The sequence below is a fragment of the Brachypodium distachyon genome, chromosome 1 (genome assembly GCF_000005505.3).
Source record: "Brachypodium distachyon strain Bd21 chromosome 1, Brachypodium_distachyon_v3.0, whole genome shotgun sequence".
In the NCBI taxonomy this organism is placed as follows: domain Eukaryota; kingdom Viridiplantae; phylum Streptophyta; class Magnoliopsida; order Poales; family Poaceae; genus Brachypodium; species Brachypodium distachyon.
In genome coordinates, this window is record NC_016131.3 from 33,144,432 (window position 1) to 33,158,596 (window position 14,165).

At 46.5% G+C, this 14,165-nt stretch overlaps 2 protein-coding genes across 18 annotated transcripts; one reads left to right on the forward strand and one right to left on the reverse strand.

The window, feature by feature from the left end:
- Positions 1-383: 383 nt before the first annotated feature.
- On the forward strand, positions 384-8,451 carry LOC100846871. 17 transcript variants are annotated; one of them, XR_002961834.1, is made up of 6 exons: positions 605-1,435; positions 1,628-1,689; positions 4,826-4,883; positions 4,985-5,056; positions 7,019-7,141; positions 7,296-8,451. XR_002961834.1 is itself a non-coding variant. In XM_024456929.1 (5 exons), the coding sequence occupies exons 1-4, from the start codon at positions 1,017-1,019 to the stop codon at positions 5,037-5,039; spliced, it is 594 nt and encodes a 197-aa protein (XP_024312697.1). In that variant the 5' UTR covers positions 604-1,016; the 3' UTR covers positions 5,040-5,082; positions 7,019-8,451. The 17 variants fall into 17 exon arrangements, 6 of the variants coding, with proteins under 6 accessions (XP_024312698.1, XP_024312697.1, XP_024312694.1 ...); XR_002961833.1 differs by having other exon boundaries at positions 604-1,435; positions 4,985-7,141; XM_024456929.1 differs by having other exon boundaries at positions 604-1,435; positions 4,985-5,082; positions 7,019-8,451.
- A 726-nt stretch (positions 8,452-9,177) lies between these two features.
- On the reverse strand, positions 9,178-13,954 carry LOC100821063 (probable LRR receptor-like serine/threonine-protein kinase At1g14390). The gene is made up of 7 exons (XM_003560584.4): positions 12,449-13,954; positions 11,833-11,966; positions 10,547-10,790; positions 10,249-10,457; positions 10,125-10,174; positions 9,791-9,911; positions 9,178-9,676 (listed from the first exon to the last, which is right to left on the reverse strand). Exons 1-7 carry the CDS (start codon positions 13,734-13,736, stop codon positions 9,431-9,433), a joined length of 2,292 nt encoding a protein of 763 aa, XP_003560632.1. The 5' UTR covers positions 13,737-13,954; the 3' UTR covers positions 9,178-9,430.
- Positions 13,955-14,165: the final 211 nt, after the last annotated feature.

A 14,165-nucleotide genomic window follows, 5' to 3' on the forward strand; every position in this document is an offset into this window, starting at 1 on the left:
GTTCATCAGTGACGATCGGGACCGCAACCGACAGTGATGGTGTTCATCACTAACAGTTGCGCCGGACCCGTTACTGATAGGCCGTGAGATATAAACCGTTTTGTAGTAGTGGTAAGTCATGTTTTTTATTTTGCAAAATTCTATGAATAATTGACTTAACCATTTGGCCTTATTTAAAGAATTGAATTTATCTTTACAGCTCCAAGTCCTTCTAGTGTTGCTGATGAAGATATGGTTGGATGAAGATATGGTTGGCTGAAATGAAGCTCTTCATTAATTATCTCCACGGTGACATGTTTTGTATCGATGTAAGTATCCATGTTTGAGTCTCATTATGAAGTAATGTACTATGAGTTGAACACACCTATGCGTAGATGGTATCAGGTTTTTTTTCATGAACGGTTATGAGTAGTCCCAGGCTTTTTGAGTTTCTAGTTCCGCCACTGGACAGAAGGGCGGCACGGCGGGGCCGGGCGCGATGAGCTGCGGCGGCGGGCACAACGGCTGTCTGCTGGACTACGGCTCGTGGAGGAGGAGATCCAGGGCTCCGACTTCATCTACATGGTGGACGATCCCGCCGTCTCCAGGTAGGTCTCGTTCTCTTCTCTTCTTTCATCGATTCTGCTGTTTCTCTTATTATTCTGGGAGCTTAGTTTTTGATGGGCTGTTTACTTAGAGCATCTTCTTTCACCGATTCACTTTTTTTGGGGCTAGAGCAAAAAAAACATCTTCAGGGTCCTTAGAATAGGAAGGTCCTAGAGGAGCAATCGAAGCCCTCATTCCCACGGGTCCGCAGGGAGTCCCTACTCCGATTTTCCCTTCGTCTCGCACGCGCGAAGCTTCTTCCTCTAGATCCCATTGCCCATCTGCTGCCGCTCGCTTCCCTCCCGTTTGCCCGCCGGCGGCCGCCGCCTCCCACCTCTCCCCATGCCTCCTCCCGCCGCTCCTCTCACCTCCTGCCTGCCGCTGCCACGCGCCACGCTCCCGGCGGCCCCGGGATCCAAAGGTGGCCGGCGATGGCACTCGGCCACTCCCCCTCCCCGCGCGTCGTCGATTCCTTGGCCGCCGACACGCCCCGAGCCGCCTTCACCCCGACCTCCAACCGTCCCCTCCCCGCGCTCTGTGCCCCTGGCCGCCGCCGCCGCCATAGCAGCGCCTCTGGTCACCGTTGCGCATCGCCGCCGCCACGCGTCCTCCGTCTGCCGCTGCTCTGCTCCCCGCGCAGCCGTGCTGCCCTGCGCCTCCGCGAGGCAGGCCCGCCCCACCCCGCGCGCTGCCCTTGCTCCTGGTCGACCGCATCGCCGGCCTGCGCCGCCTCTGCCCTTGACCTCGCCCTCCGGCGCCCTTGGCCGCTCCCCTCCTCCTTCCACCTCGTCTCGCCATCGGCCACCTCTGTGTTCCATCGAGAAGAAGACGAAGACAAAGAAAAAGGAAGGTGTGTGGGTCCCGTGTGTCATTGTAATATGAAAGATAACTAGGGGCTGAGATTTAGGGTGTACTGCTGAACCTCAATTAAAATAGGGACTAGAAATTTTAGGGGAAGTCCTTAAACAGGATTTAGGGTCCCTGTTTCAGGGGCTATTGCTGAATATGCTCTTACCCTGCGATTGATTGATTGGATTTGCAGCCTGATATTGGGGTTTGATGCTCCCAGAAAGGAGAAGGGTGGTGGCCCGGCGCCAAGAATAGGTAAATCCTTTTTCTGGTCTTTCGATTTGTAGCTTCTAAGCCCGGTGGTGATTTGCTCGTCGTGGACCTGGGGAAATATTATTTTCAGGTTCTGGTATTTTTCTTGCCATTATTGGTCCCCCTGTCTGGATTATCCTGTTGCTGCTGCAGCTGTGAGGGGGAGCGGGAGGCTAGGCGTTGGGGAGTATGTAGGGAATAAGAGAAAAAAAAAAGACAAGGGGTGTAATGAAAAAGACGTGACCTGTGACATGCGGCACCCATATATAAGAAATACCATTAAATGCGCTTAAAACATTGTTTTGGGTGATGTGAGACACAACATGTGTGCTTTTGCGGACAAATTAGTAAATGTGAGGCTCGTTGAGAAGCCTGCCTCGTAACCTACGGTTGAGGTTATGTGAAATTTACTCCAAAATATTAAAAGTACTACTACTCGGAGTAAGAGTCGACGACGATGACGAGCGGCAGCGAGGGAGTCCAGCACTCCACCGGCGGAGACTGGTCCGCCATCTTCTCGTCCTCCGGCGGTGGGTACTGCTCCTGCTCCCGCCGCTGCAACGGCGACCACGGCTCGTCCTCCCAGACCCAGCCGTTGTCGTCGTCCTCCTCCTCCTCCTCCCAGACCTGCACCCCCACACGGTGCAGGTTCTTCCTCCACGGTGGCCGGAGCAGCAGGAGCGCGTTCTTCGGCGCTCATGTGCACCGCTCGGGCGAGCTCTGGCCACATGGCCAGCTCGGCGAGGGCGGACTACTCCTCCGCCTTGCGGAGCATCTCCGCCTCCTCCGCCATCTAAAGCATCAGCGCCACCTCCTCCTTGGAGGCATCGATGGCGGCTTGGAGCGCCGTCGTCGTCGTCCTCCTCCTCCTGCTTGACGGCGACGGGCGAGTCCACACCGACGTCGACGCCCTCGCACCGGAGCAGGGCCTTGGACTGGAACTGCTTGTCCCAGTACTAGGACTCCGGCTAGTACATATCCAGCTGACGCTCCTTCGGCGGGAGGGCCTGCCAGCACCTCATGATCTCGGCCATGCGCGCCTGGCCGGTGAGCGTGCCACCCGTGAGGGAGGTGGACGTCGGGACATGGCATGGGGGTGCCCTGCTCCCAGAAGCTCCTTGCCGTGGCGACGCCAATGTTGCACCACCCTGCCCGGGAGGGCGACATCGGCGGCGCAATGGTGAAGGGCTCCGGCGGCACCCCGCGGGATGCAGGCAGGAGTGAGCCCATGTGCCTCGCCGGCGGTGCACTCCTCGCGCGCTGCCCCGACGAGGACGACGCCTCGGCGTCGTGCTTCGTATTCCGTGTCCAGAAGGGCGGCGCCATAGGAGCTTGGGACCGGCGGTGAAGTGGGGAATGGGCTAGGGTTTCGGGAACTCGGTACGAGTGGGCGGTGAAGGGGGGAATGGGGACGACGCGGTCCCCATTTAATATGACCGTGAAAGGGAGCATTGGGCTGCTGGCGGGTGGGGACAGGGAAGGCGAAGGGGTTTGACCCCGCAGACCAACCGGACTGCGCGGCGCTCCGTTCCGCGTCCATGGAGACACAAACCCGCCCCAGATTTGGGGCCGGAATGGGTCGACGCGGACCAGAATCCGGACAGCCGCGCAAATGTGTCGCCCCGCTGGGGTTGCTCTTACCGGTAAATGGTCAAGGATGAGAGGTTCTCTAGTGATGGGCAAGGTTGAAAGTCACAAAAACATAGTTCTCCAAACTAAGCCTCTCGGGACAATCAAAGAACAGATGCTGAATAGATTCATCATGGTCACAGAAAACATATTTTGTGCAACCATTTCAATTTTTCTTAGCCAAATTATATTTTTTTAGCACCACGCCTTGACATAGGTACCAAGAAAAAAAATCTTAAGAGGAATTTTCAATTTCCAAATGACTTTGTGTTTTTTGTGATTACTAGTTTAATTTAACTTCATGCGATGAATTGTATAAGTGCTGGTGTGATAATGTGACAAGTCGAGGTGATGACGTTTTGGGTTGATCTGATGTAGACACATCACAGGTTTCATCATCGGTTGTAGGCTGTGTTACACCGAATTAGAATCCAGATCAGGTGTCTATTCAGAATCCAAGTCGGAACCGGGTGTATGATTTGACAAATTAAGATAAATATGTGAGAAACACAATGGTTGTAAAGAGTGGTTTACCTACTTATTTGTTCTTATTTTAAAAAATACAAATGGTTTATACATATTTCTCATGCTGCCTATATTTCGGTTTATGATGTCATATTTAGGAGTTGAATCGCTTAGTGAGGAATTGTCTTTCATTTTCCTGTTGAGGCTCTGCAGTTCATTTTCCATGAGGAATCATCCATGGGAAGTCTTTCTGTGTTATGTTCTCGAATAGGGACCCAACGCTGAGGAGGAGCGGAGCTGCCAATTTGTTTATCAGAAATCTTGAGCCAAACATTGTCACAAAAAGTTTGCGCCAGATGTTTTTTGGGTTTGGCACTATTCTTTTTTTACCACTTATTTAAATGGCCAATCAGATGGATATGCATTTGTCCAGTTTGTAAGTAGCAATCAGCTAAGGGTGCCTTGAATGGCGAGTTTGCCAATGGCAATAGCAAACAGATCTTTCTTTCTTTTTGAAACGGAGCATATCTATTTTGACCTATTCATTTGTTGCCAATAGAGGCAGAACATTGGTGGTGTGAGCAACTACAAATGTGTACACGAAGAACTTGCCTAATGAATTCACTGATGATGACTTGTGTCAAGTGTTTGCACCATTCGTACACTTAGTAGTGCTATAATCATGAAAGATGATCGGTCCCTCAAAATGATAATGGGGAATCCAGATGTTTTGGCTTTGTTAACTATGAGAAACCAGGATATGTTGTAGAAGCTGTTGAAAAACTCAATGTGAAAATCAGCAGTGATGTGGCCTTATATGTTAGAAGAGCTCAAAAAAGTTGGAACGACAAGCTGAGCTGAAAACAAAGTTTGAGAATGAGAGAAATGACAAGTTCAGAAAGTTTAGTGGGTGTACTTAAATAAACTGGACTAAAATATTAATGATGAATATCTTAGAAATATATTTCAAAGGTTTGGTGAGCTAGGTTCATGCAAGGTATTATTTGCTCCTAATATATGTTTTTAATCTACTTCTATGTTCTAGTATCTTGGCTCAACGTGTCTGTAACTGTCTTGGTCATGGTTGATTCACAAGGAAAGCCGTAAGTTTAAAAATATTCTTCTGTTCATATTTATCACAAATTTGCTATGTTTCCTTTTTGCTCCCTTTTAAGTGGTTTTGATTATTTAATGATTATGGCAGATTAACGAAATGTATGGGAAACTGGTCGTCACAAAACTATTATATGTCTGTGTAGAACAATTACCACTAGCGGTAAGTGGTAATTCTTCTTCTGTAAGGTAGCTGGCTTCATCTAATAGTTAGCCACTTTCTTGTTTGAACATGTATACATTTTAGTGAACCGTGTACCCTTGTTTACTGTACTTGAGGACGCTTACTCGCTTAATCTCTAGTTATTTTTTATGCACGAACCAATTTATTTTGTTGTAAAGTTGTGTGCCCTGTACTAGCTAGAACTGGTGAGCGGTAATCAAGTATGAGTCAGTTTAGTTTGATAAGCTATGACAACGAGCTTATGTTTTTGACACTACAAATAAAGTTAAGTTATGTCACTTAGTTTAATTTGATGAGCTATGACAAAGAGATTATGTGTTTGACACTGCAAATAAAGTTAAGTAAGTTATGCCACTCAATTTAATTTGATGTGCTATGACAAAGAGATTATGTGTTTGACACTACAAATAAAGTTAAGTAAGTTACATCACTAAAGCTGCCACATGTTTTTGGGTATACGTGCTAGAAATGTATACAATAATGTCCTTTCTGAATTTTTACAAAGCTTATGTTTCTACAACATTGTTGTTGCTAGGCACAGTTTGTTTGCTCGTCATCACAATGTGTAGGTTCTATTCAAGGATTGAACCCAATTTATCTCATTGTAAAGTTGTGTGCCCTGTACTAGCTAGAACCGGTGAGCCGTAGTCAAGTGTGAGTCGGTTTAACTTGGTGAGCTATGACAAAGAGATTATGCGTTTGACACTGTCAAATAAAGTTAAGTTATGTCACTCTGTTTAACTTGGTGAGCTTAAATAAAGTTAAGTAAGTAATGTCACTCAGTTTAATTTGATGAGCTATGACAAAGAGATTATGTGTTTGACACTTCAAATAAAGTTAAGTAAGTTTTGTCACTGAAGCTGCCAGATGGTTTTGGGTATATACGTGCAAGAAATGTGTACAATAATGTCCTTTTTGAATTTTTACAGAGCTTATGTTTCGACCACTTTGTTGTTGCTAGGCACAATATGTTTGCTCGTCATCACAATGTGTAGGTTCTATTCAAGGATTGAACCCAATTTATTAGGTTGTAAAGTTGTGTGCCCTGTCGTAGCTAGAACCGGTGAGCGGTAATCAAGTATGAGTCAGTTTAATTTGATGAGCTATGGCAAAAAGATTATGTGTTTGACACTGTCAAATAAAGTTAAGTTATGTCACTCTGTTTAGTTTGATGAGCTATGACAAAGAGATTATGTGTTTGACACTGCAAATAAAGTTAAGTTATGTGACTCAGTTTAATTTGATGAGCTATGACAAAGAAATTATGTGTATGACACTGCAAATAAAGTTAAGTAAGTTTTGTCACGGAACCTGCCACATGGTTTTAGGTATATACGTGCTACAAATGTGTACAATAATGTCCTTTCTAAATTTTGACAAGCTTATGTTTCGTCCACTTTTTTGTTACTAGGCACAATTTGTTTTCTCGTCATCATAATGTGTAGGTTCCATTCAAGGATTGAACCTAATTTATTCTGCTGTAAAGTTGTATGCCCTGTACTAGCTAGAACCGGTGAGCGGAAGTCAAGTATGAGTCAGTTTAATTTGATGAGCTATAACAAAGAGATTATGTGTTTGACACTATCAAATAAAGTTAAGTTATGTCACTCTGTTTAACTTGGTGAGCTATGACAAAGAGATTATGTGTTTGACACTGTCAAATAAAGTTAAGTAGTTATGTCACTTTGTTTAACTTGGTGAGCTATGACAAAGAGATCATGTGTTTGACACTGCAAATAAAGTGAAGTAAGTTATGTCACTCGGTTTAATTTGATGAGCTATGGCAAAGACATTATCTATTTGACACTGGAAATAATGTTAACTAAGTTTTGTCACTGAAGCTGCCACATGTTTTTGGTATATACGTGTTAGAAATGTGTACAATAATGTCGTTTCTGAATTTTGACAGAGCTTAAGTTTTGACCACTTTGTTGTTGCTAGGCACAATTTGTTTGCTCGTCGTCACAATGTGTAGGTTCTACTCAATGAATGAACCTGGAGCAGCCAGTTCCATAAATCCATATGGCATGCTGTCGAGACCAATCCATCATGGCCAGAGTTCAGGTGATTGTCGTGGAGGAGGAATGCATCTGCAACATCAGGTGTTTTTGTTTTATAATCCTCAAAACAACAAATGATCTTGCAAAGTGTACTTCACATTTTTGCACATGCCTACTAGTCACTTCACTTGACATACTGTGCTCTTTACTATATGCAGATGGCTCGCCCAGCAAATGGAAACCACTGCGTCAGGCACATACTAAACCTAAATGCTTGAAATGGAGCTACCGACAGTGCAAGGGCTCCACAACAGGGCTTCGTGGCTCCCATGGCGCCTCAGGGATCCGTGCAAACTGATAGAGTCACCGCCCCATCCATTCCAGAGAAGCGAAAGATAGAAAACCTTACCACTGCTCTAGCTTCTGCTGAAATGGAAAAGCAACATCTGCTAAAGGATGATACAAACTCTATTTTTCTGCTCTTGGAGAGTGCAAAATGTTATGAGGATTTTCAGTTTGGTCATATTTTTCTTGTGTTTGCAGATTCTGGGCAAGATGTTGCAGCCACTGCTTGAACAACTTGTTGGAAATAGGTGGCAAATGGGCCAAAGCATGAACCCAAATGACAATTAATAAAAAATCTCTAAAACCATTTAGTTATTGACATGAGGGAGAATGAGAATAGAATGAGAAAAAAATCTCTAAAACCATTTATGACGAGGACATCTCTAGTCCTTTGTCATCAACTCCAATTGATGATGTTGCTGCACAGGACAAGCCCAATGAAATTAAACTTTGGCCAATAACAAGAGCACTTGCAAAACTACTTGAACAACAGGTGAATTCATTCTTAATTGAATCTGATATTTTTATTGATGAGAGCTTTATACTACCTAAATCTATGCATTTATGTATGATCAGATTTAAAGATGACTCAAGTATTGCACGTGGAGGAGGAGAGTTGCAGCAAGATCCATTGCCATTGATTTCCTATATCAAGAAGAGCGTGAGGGAGGCCGGCGCACCACATGAAGAGGAGGAAATCAACTAAGCGCACGTTGAGGGATATGTGACACACATAGGGGTGCTTACGACATGTTATTTTGCCTAAGTGTGTGCACGATGAGAGTTGGGCCCGCGTGCCCCTAGTTTGGGCTGAACCCAACGTTTTGGGTTAGTTTGTATCAAGTGGGTTGAACCAAATTCGAGTCCGAGTCCAATTAAGTTGCTGGACATCCACCCACCTATATAAGTTGAGGGACGCCCAAGATTAGGGTTAGACCATGTTTAGATTATTGAACCTTTCGTTGAACTGTTGCAAGCATTCATCTGAAATTATATTCCTCTTTAATTCGATCAGAAATTTTACCTTCACCACTTTGTTTCGACCTGATGTTTTTGCTACTGAAGATGCGAGTGTTATCTATTGTTCCATTGGGAACTGGTAGATTGCAGAACCGCTTCGTTTAGGTACAAAAATTGGGTATTTGTTTCCGTTTGTGTTGTTGCATGCACAGACCAAAACAAACCGGGCTGAATTGGTTTTCTACGACATTTAATGATCTTGAATTTCCGGCATTTGCATCAAAATGATGCACACAACCACATTTTATTGATTTGTTAACAAGCTTGATAAAATCAATATGTCGATCAAAGAACCCAATGCAACCAATCTATGCATGCAAGACTGATGAAGGGGGTGATCATTATCATAGCCGCATGCCCTGACCTGCAAGCCTAATATCGAAATTCGGAGGCCGCACTGCGCACAACCAGTCAAGAAATCCTCGACATGTGCCGTCTGCTCACGCTCTCCAAAATCAGCCGCCGCCGTCTTCCACTAACTCATCTTCGGGACAAGGATCGAAGCATTGTAATTTGTCAGACCAAGCATCGTCTAGTAGGACCAACCCCCCAGCTAGCACGTGTTCCAAAATGATGCCCTCAAGAGGGAGAACGACACTGAACGCCTCATCATCGTCCGATCCGGGAGACCCAAATCAAGGTTTTCCATGATATTTTGTGTTATCTTTGTTTCTTATATTCTTTGTTTCGCTTATTATTCTTTCTCAAGCCGTATGGCACGAGTACACTGGCATATACATTTCCCACGATATTTAGGAGTTTGGACAAACTTTTGGTAAACAACTTTAGACAGCATCTTCCTTTGGCAGAGCTGCTGTTTCTGTTCCAATATCAGCATACGTCGATGGAATAGTTCTTTCCTGGAGCTTTCAACAACACTGAAAGGACACTTTATATACGTGTAAGAAACAACATTTACTTCTCTCTTCTACAGCAAAAGCCAGCCATGATCAAGATGCATCAATACAAAAAGCATTGCATCCATCTGTTACGCCTGCGATTTGATGCTCAAGCTTAAGCTCTCGCTGCTCGCCCACCCGTCCTGCACCTGCATTGAATACTGTAGGTTCCAGAGGACATCATCGATGGACGGTCGGTAGTTGGGATCACTTGCGATGCAGTTGAGGGCTATCTCGGTCACCGTACTTAGAGAGTCCACCGCGAATGTGCCACGGATAGTCGGGTCAGCCATGTCTTTCAGCATGTCTGGATCTTCAGCCAGGGCTTCGCTTAGCTATACAGGTGTTAAGTTAGAAACCACGATCTAATACTTTTGTTGAGAAGTACAAAGTTCTAATCTTTTGCTGATGTCATTCAGTGTGATGTGAGTATGAAGCTTGAGATTTACCTGAGCTTTCAGGGAGTCCAGTCCTGTTTGGGATTCTGTCGATTTGCCTGTGATCAATTCTAGAAGTATTAGTCCGAACTGGTACGTGTCATCCTTGTCCCCTTGTTCTGCAATTTGAGCACTGCGAGTATACAAAATTATAATCATTTTCCTTTACAAGGTGAGAGGCTTAATCAGATTCTGATTCAGTCTTAAAGGTTAGGCTGGCATATCTTGAGTTCCAACACCGAATCATTAAGTTCCAGTCTGTTCACTGTTCAGATGACTAACAGCTATACCATACTTCCAGTTTATTAAGTGGAGATGTCACTTTCTTTCTGCAAGGACACCGTACCTGCCATGATCGTTTTCTCCATGGACAGCGAAAGGATTTTCTGAGAATATCTGTGAGATAACAACAGTTACAACTTATCTGCCAGCTAGGCAAGTGAGAAGTTTCATCAATATTTTGAAATTACCTTGCCATTTTTGCTGATTGATATCATCGGGAGACTGAAGTCACTGATTTTCGAAGTGAGGGTCTTGTCTAGCAGAATATTTTCAATGTTGAGATCATTTTGTACAATGTCTGGGGCAGTCACATTGTGCAAGAACTGGATCCCTCTCGCAATACCAATGGCAGCAGAAACCCGCTGCGGCCATTTCAGCATTTCACGCTTCCTCCATTCTGTGAAGCCAGCCAAAGGGTAGAAGTCAGATGTCTGTGCGGATATTTAGTTATAGAATGGTACGTGTGATGTCTCTAGCTACAATTACCAGTAAGGTGGCTTCTTAGAGATCCATTTGTCACGCATTCAGAAATGAGGTATACTGAGCTAGCAATAGTAGGATTTTCCTGATCATTGAGAATACAGTGACCAATGATGCTAACCAAATGGCGGTGGCGAAATTTAGAAATTATCTCCATGTACTGGGACAGGCTTTGAGGAGAATACTTCGGCTTTAGCCTGAGACATCTCACTAAGACTCTAGAACCATCTTGAAGCTGCCCGTTGTAATGCTGTGTGAGGAGAATGGGGGCACAAATAAATGATAAAATTAGTCCCAGCGAAACTTCCTAGCAGAAAGCTATGCTCAAAGTTGGTATATTACTCAAAAGAGAATGAACTAAATAGCCATAAATGACAAAAGCAGCAACTTCACTTGATTGACAAACACTCATGATGCACAATAAACTAATGTATAATATACTCTCCTAAATGTAAGAAGTCCTAGCTTTGTCCTAAGTAACTTCTTAAACTTTGACCAAGTTTATAGAAAATTCTAACAACATCTACAACTCTAAATTAGTTTTATGAAATCCATTATGATATATATTTTCATAGTATACTTATTTGATATTCTAGATGTTCATACATATTTTCAATAAACTTGGTCAAACTTTAAGTTTGACTTAGGACAAAGCTATGACTTAATATATTTAGAAACGGAGATAGTATATAATAAAAGCAACTCATGTTTGTGGCCGAGTTCAATTAGACTGATAAAATCTCCTAAATATCAAAAGATCTTGTTAATCCTAATTATAATTACTCACTTGCTACAATCTGAACAACATATTACTGTTAGTAAAAAAATGAAAGCAAATGCTTCACATTTGAAGTAATTAGGGGCCTGAAAGTTCACATTTGCCAGGTTGTCAAGATCCCAATAATACAGAGCTTTTTGTCCATGCAAAGCCTTTGTTTATCAAATACTATATAAAGTGGTGAACAAAATGCAATTAGCATAAGGACATGACAGGACAATAATTGGCAGTCCACTGTTGTATTCTACTAGGACTGGAGATGCTTGAGTGGACCATTTGACATGATCCCATCTGAACACTAGCACAGCCGACATGTTTAACATACACATTGCAAATATAAATGTGCAGTGCATCCCATACTATTATCTTTTATTATTTTCTTCTTTTTTTATTGAAACTGCATGGCATGCTATTATCTGTATGCTAAACTTCAGAAGCCAAGCAATTCCTTATACTTATCGTTCTCCTTTCCCACCATTAAAGCTAAATGGGTTACATTACTGCATATCCGTACCTGTACAAAAGAACTGTTCTTGATCAAGTTGGAGGATGCAAAATTGTTCGTCACTTCTTGGAGTTCCTCCATGGTATATGAATGACACGCTGGTACTTCCAGAGTATTCATTCTTGCAGCTTGTGACGCATGCCCTGTAAAATTGCATGTCATGTTAGGCATATTGTCATGCAAATTGTTTACAGATCACTAGGTCATTGACTCATTATATTTCCTTTGCCTTTTTGGTAGCTTAACTTTGTGGTGTTACTTTCTCAAAGTCAAAGTCTTCTGTGAAGTAAGGAATAAAGATCCACCCCATGTTCAAAAATTCAGAGTCTAAGTAAGATCTACACTAATTTGACTAAAGTGGGTGAACTTTATTCAAAAAGAAATACTACGCAAAAGAGGTAATTAAAGCAACCGTTCTTCAAAACTTCTAATCCAATTCTCTAATGCTCCTCTGTACCACAATTCATAGGTTACTCATTCATTTGGGAAATGCCGCACAATCTTGTGTTCCCTTATTTAATGAACTAATAACGAATAAGAACATGCTACAATTCAACTGAAGCACGAAATAAAAATGAAACGAAGCAATCAAAGCAAATGCATGATGAGTTTTTTTTTCTCTTACTCTTCTCAGCAGGAGATATCTTGTGGTTCACCTTAGCCTGAAATATTCCTCCTTCGGCCTTCTTCACCGGCTTCACCAGCGGCGACTTGGGCAAGACACTCACCTCCAGGTGCTGGTGCTGCTTCCTTGCCCTCCTCAGCACCACCACCATGACCAGCGCAATAAGCAATGCGCCACCGACAATGGCGCCCACAATGCCAAAAACCATCCCCACCCCACGGCCCTTACGCCGCCCACCCTGGTCACCGCCGTTCCCCTGCGGCGGCGGCAGCAAGGCGGCGAGCGCCCCCGGGTTGCAATAAGTGCTCGGCCGCTGCAGCTTCGCGTCGGCGAAGCAATTGCCCGCGTCAAGCACCGTGATCCCCGAGGAGTTGGATGACCTCACGCACGCCGGGCGCGCCCCGACAAGCAGGTTGGCCGAGACGTCGACGAACTCCAGCGGCTCCGCGCACGCCATGCGCGCCGGCAGCTGCCCGGTGAGCTCGTTGTGCGCCAGGTTGATGCGGCGTAGCGCGGGGAGCGCGAAGATGGAGGAAGGGATCCACCCCTGCAGCTGGTTCCGGGACGCGTCCAAGAACTGGAGCCGGCCCAGCGAGCTCACCCCCGCGGGGATCTTGCCGGTGAAGTTGTTGTCGGCCAGGACGAGCCTCGCCACGGCCTTCCCCACCTCCGGGAACGGCCCGTCAAGCCCGTTCCGGCCCACGTCGAGCTCCTCGAGGAAGGCGAGCCCGGAGAGCGACGGCATGGTGCCGTTGAGCAGGTTCCGGGACAAGACTATGCTCTGCAGCGAGTACATCCGCGAGAGGTGGTCCGGGACGGCGCCGTAGAGGTAGTTGGCGCTGAGGTTGAGCGCCCGCAGCGCCTGGAGGCGGAGCAGCTTGGCGCCCGGGAGCGGGCCCCAGACGCCGAGCGCGACGAGCGAGAGCCGCGAGAGCGCCGGGAGCCCGGTGAGCGTGGTGAAGAGCGCGTCGGCGGAGAAGCTGGACGGAAGGGCCGTGTGCCACTTGGCGTCGGGCTGGCGGTCGCCGAGCACGGAGAGCACCGTGACCTGGCCGCCCGCGCAGGCGACGGTGAGAGCCGGCGTGGCGCGCAGCGCGCAGGGGTCCGGCGCCGTGGCCAGCGCGGCGAGCGCGGGCGGGTTGCCGAGCAGTTGGCTCACGCGGGAGAGCGTCTTGGCCTCCGTTGAGGCCATCGGCTGCGAGGTGACGAGCGCGGCGGGAATGCAGCAGAGGAGAGTTAGGAGAAGCGGGGCGAAGTCGGGGTTGCGAGAAGAGGGCGGCGCCGTCATTGCGCGGACGATGGAAGGGGTCCGGAATGGCGCGACGCGTGGTGCTGGAGCTTCAGAGAGAAAGAGAAAGAGAGTGGACGAGTCTAGTAGGCGGCTGCTGGCTACTTGGCTAGTGGTCGAGTCTAGGCGGCTGCTGCTGGGGTGGTCATGGGTGGAGGAGGAAGAAGAAAGGCGTAGGCGAGCGTGGAGGAGTGCGATGTGCTCAGCTCGAGACTCGAGTGCGTGCCAGCCAAACCGGCCGGCTCGTGGGGGCAGGCAGACAGACACGCTACTCGCAGTCCCCTAGCAGTAGCACTGCTGGTACGATTGCTCCCATCGTTTGACCGACAAGCGGGGTTCACGCCGGGTGGGGACGCCGTGGCAGAGGTTCAGAGGGATGATCGCCTTGCGGCCGGGGGTGCCGCGGAGCACGTGGCGTGGGGGTCACCG

What these genes read in the sequence shown, in the direction of transcription:
- LOC100846871 (XM_024456924.1), top strand. Translation starts at nt 1,017, where the DNA reads ATGGCACTCGGCCACTCCCCCTCCCCGCGCGTCGTCGATTCCTTGGCC. An exon ending in GAAGACAAAGAAAAAGGAAG is followed by an intron (nt 1,436 to 1,627) that starts GTGTGTGGGTCC and finishes TTGGATTTGCAG; the next exon opens with CCTGATATTGGGGTTTGATG. An exon ending in TGGCCCGGCGCCAAGAATAG is followed by an intron (nt 1,690 to 7,018) that starts GTAAATCCTTTT and finishes TGTTGTTGCTAG; the next exon opens with GCACAATTTGTTTGCTCGTC.
- LOC100821063 (XM_003560584.4), bottom strand. Translation starts at nt 13,736, where the DNA reads ATGACGGCGCCGCCCTCTTCTCGCAACCCCGACTTCGCCCCGCTTCTC. An exon ending in GGAGAAAACGATCATGGCAG is followed by an intron (nt 9,912 to 10,124) that starts GTACGGTGTCCT and finishes GTATACTCGCAG; the next exon opens with TGCTCAAATTGCAGAACAAG. An exon ending in TGGACTCCCTGAAAGCTCAG is followed by an intron (nt 9,677 to 9,790) that starts GTAAATCTCAAG and finishes ACACCTGTATAG; the next exon opens with CTAAGCGAAGCCCTGGCTGA.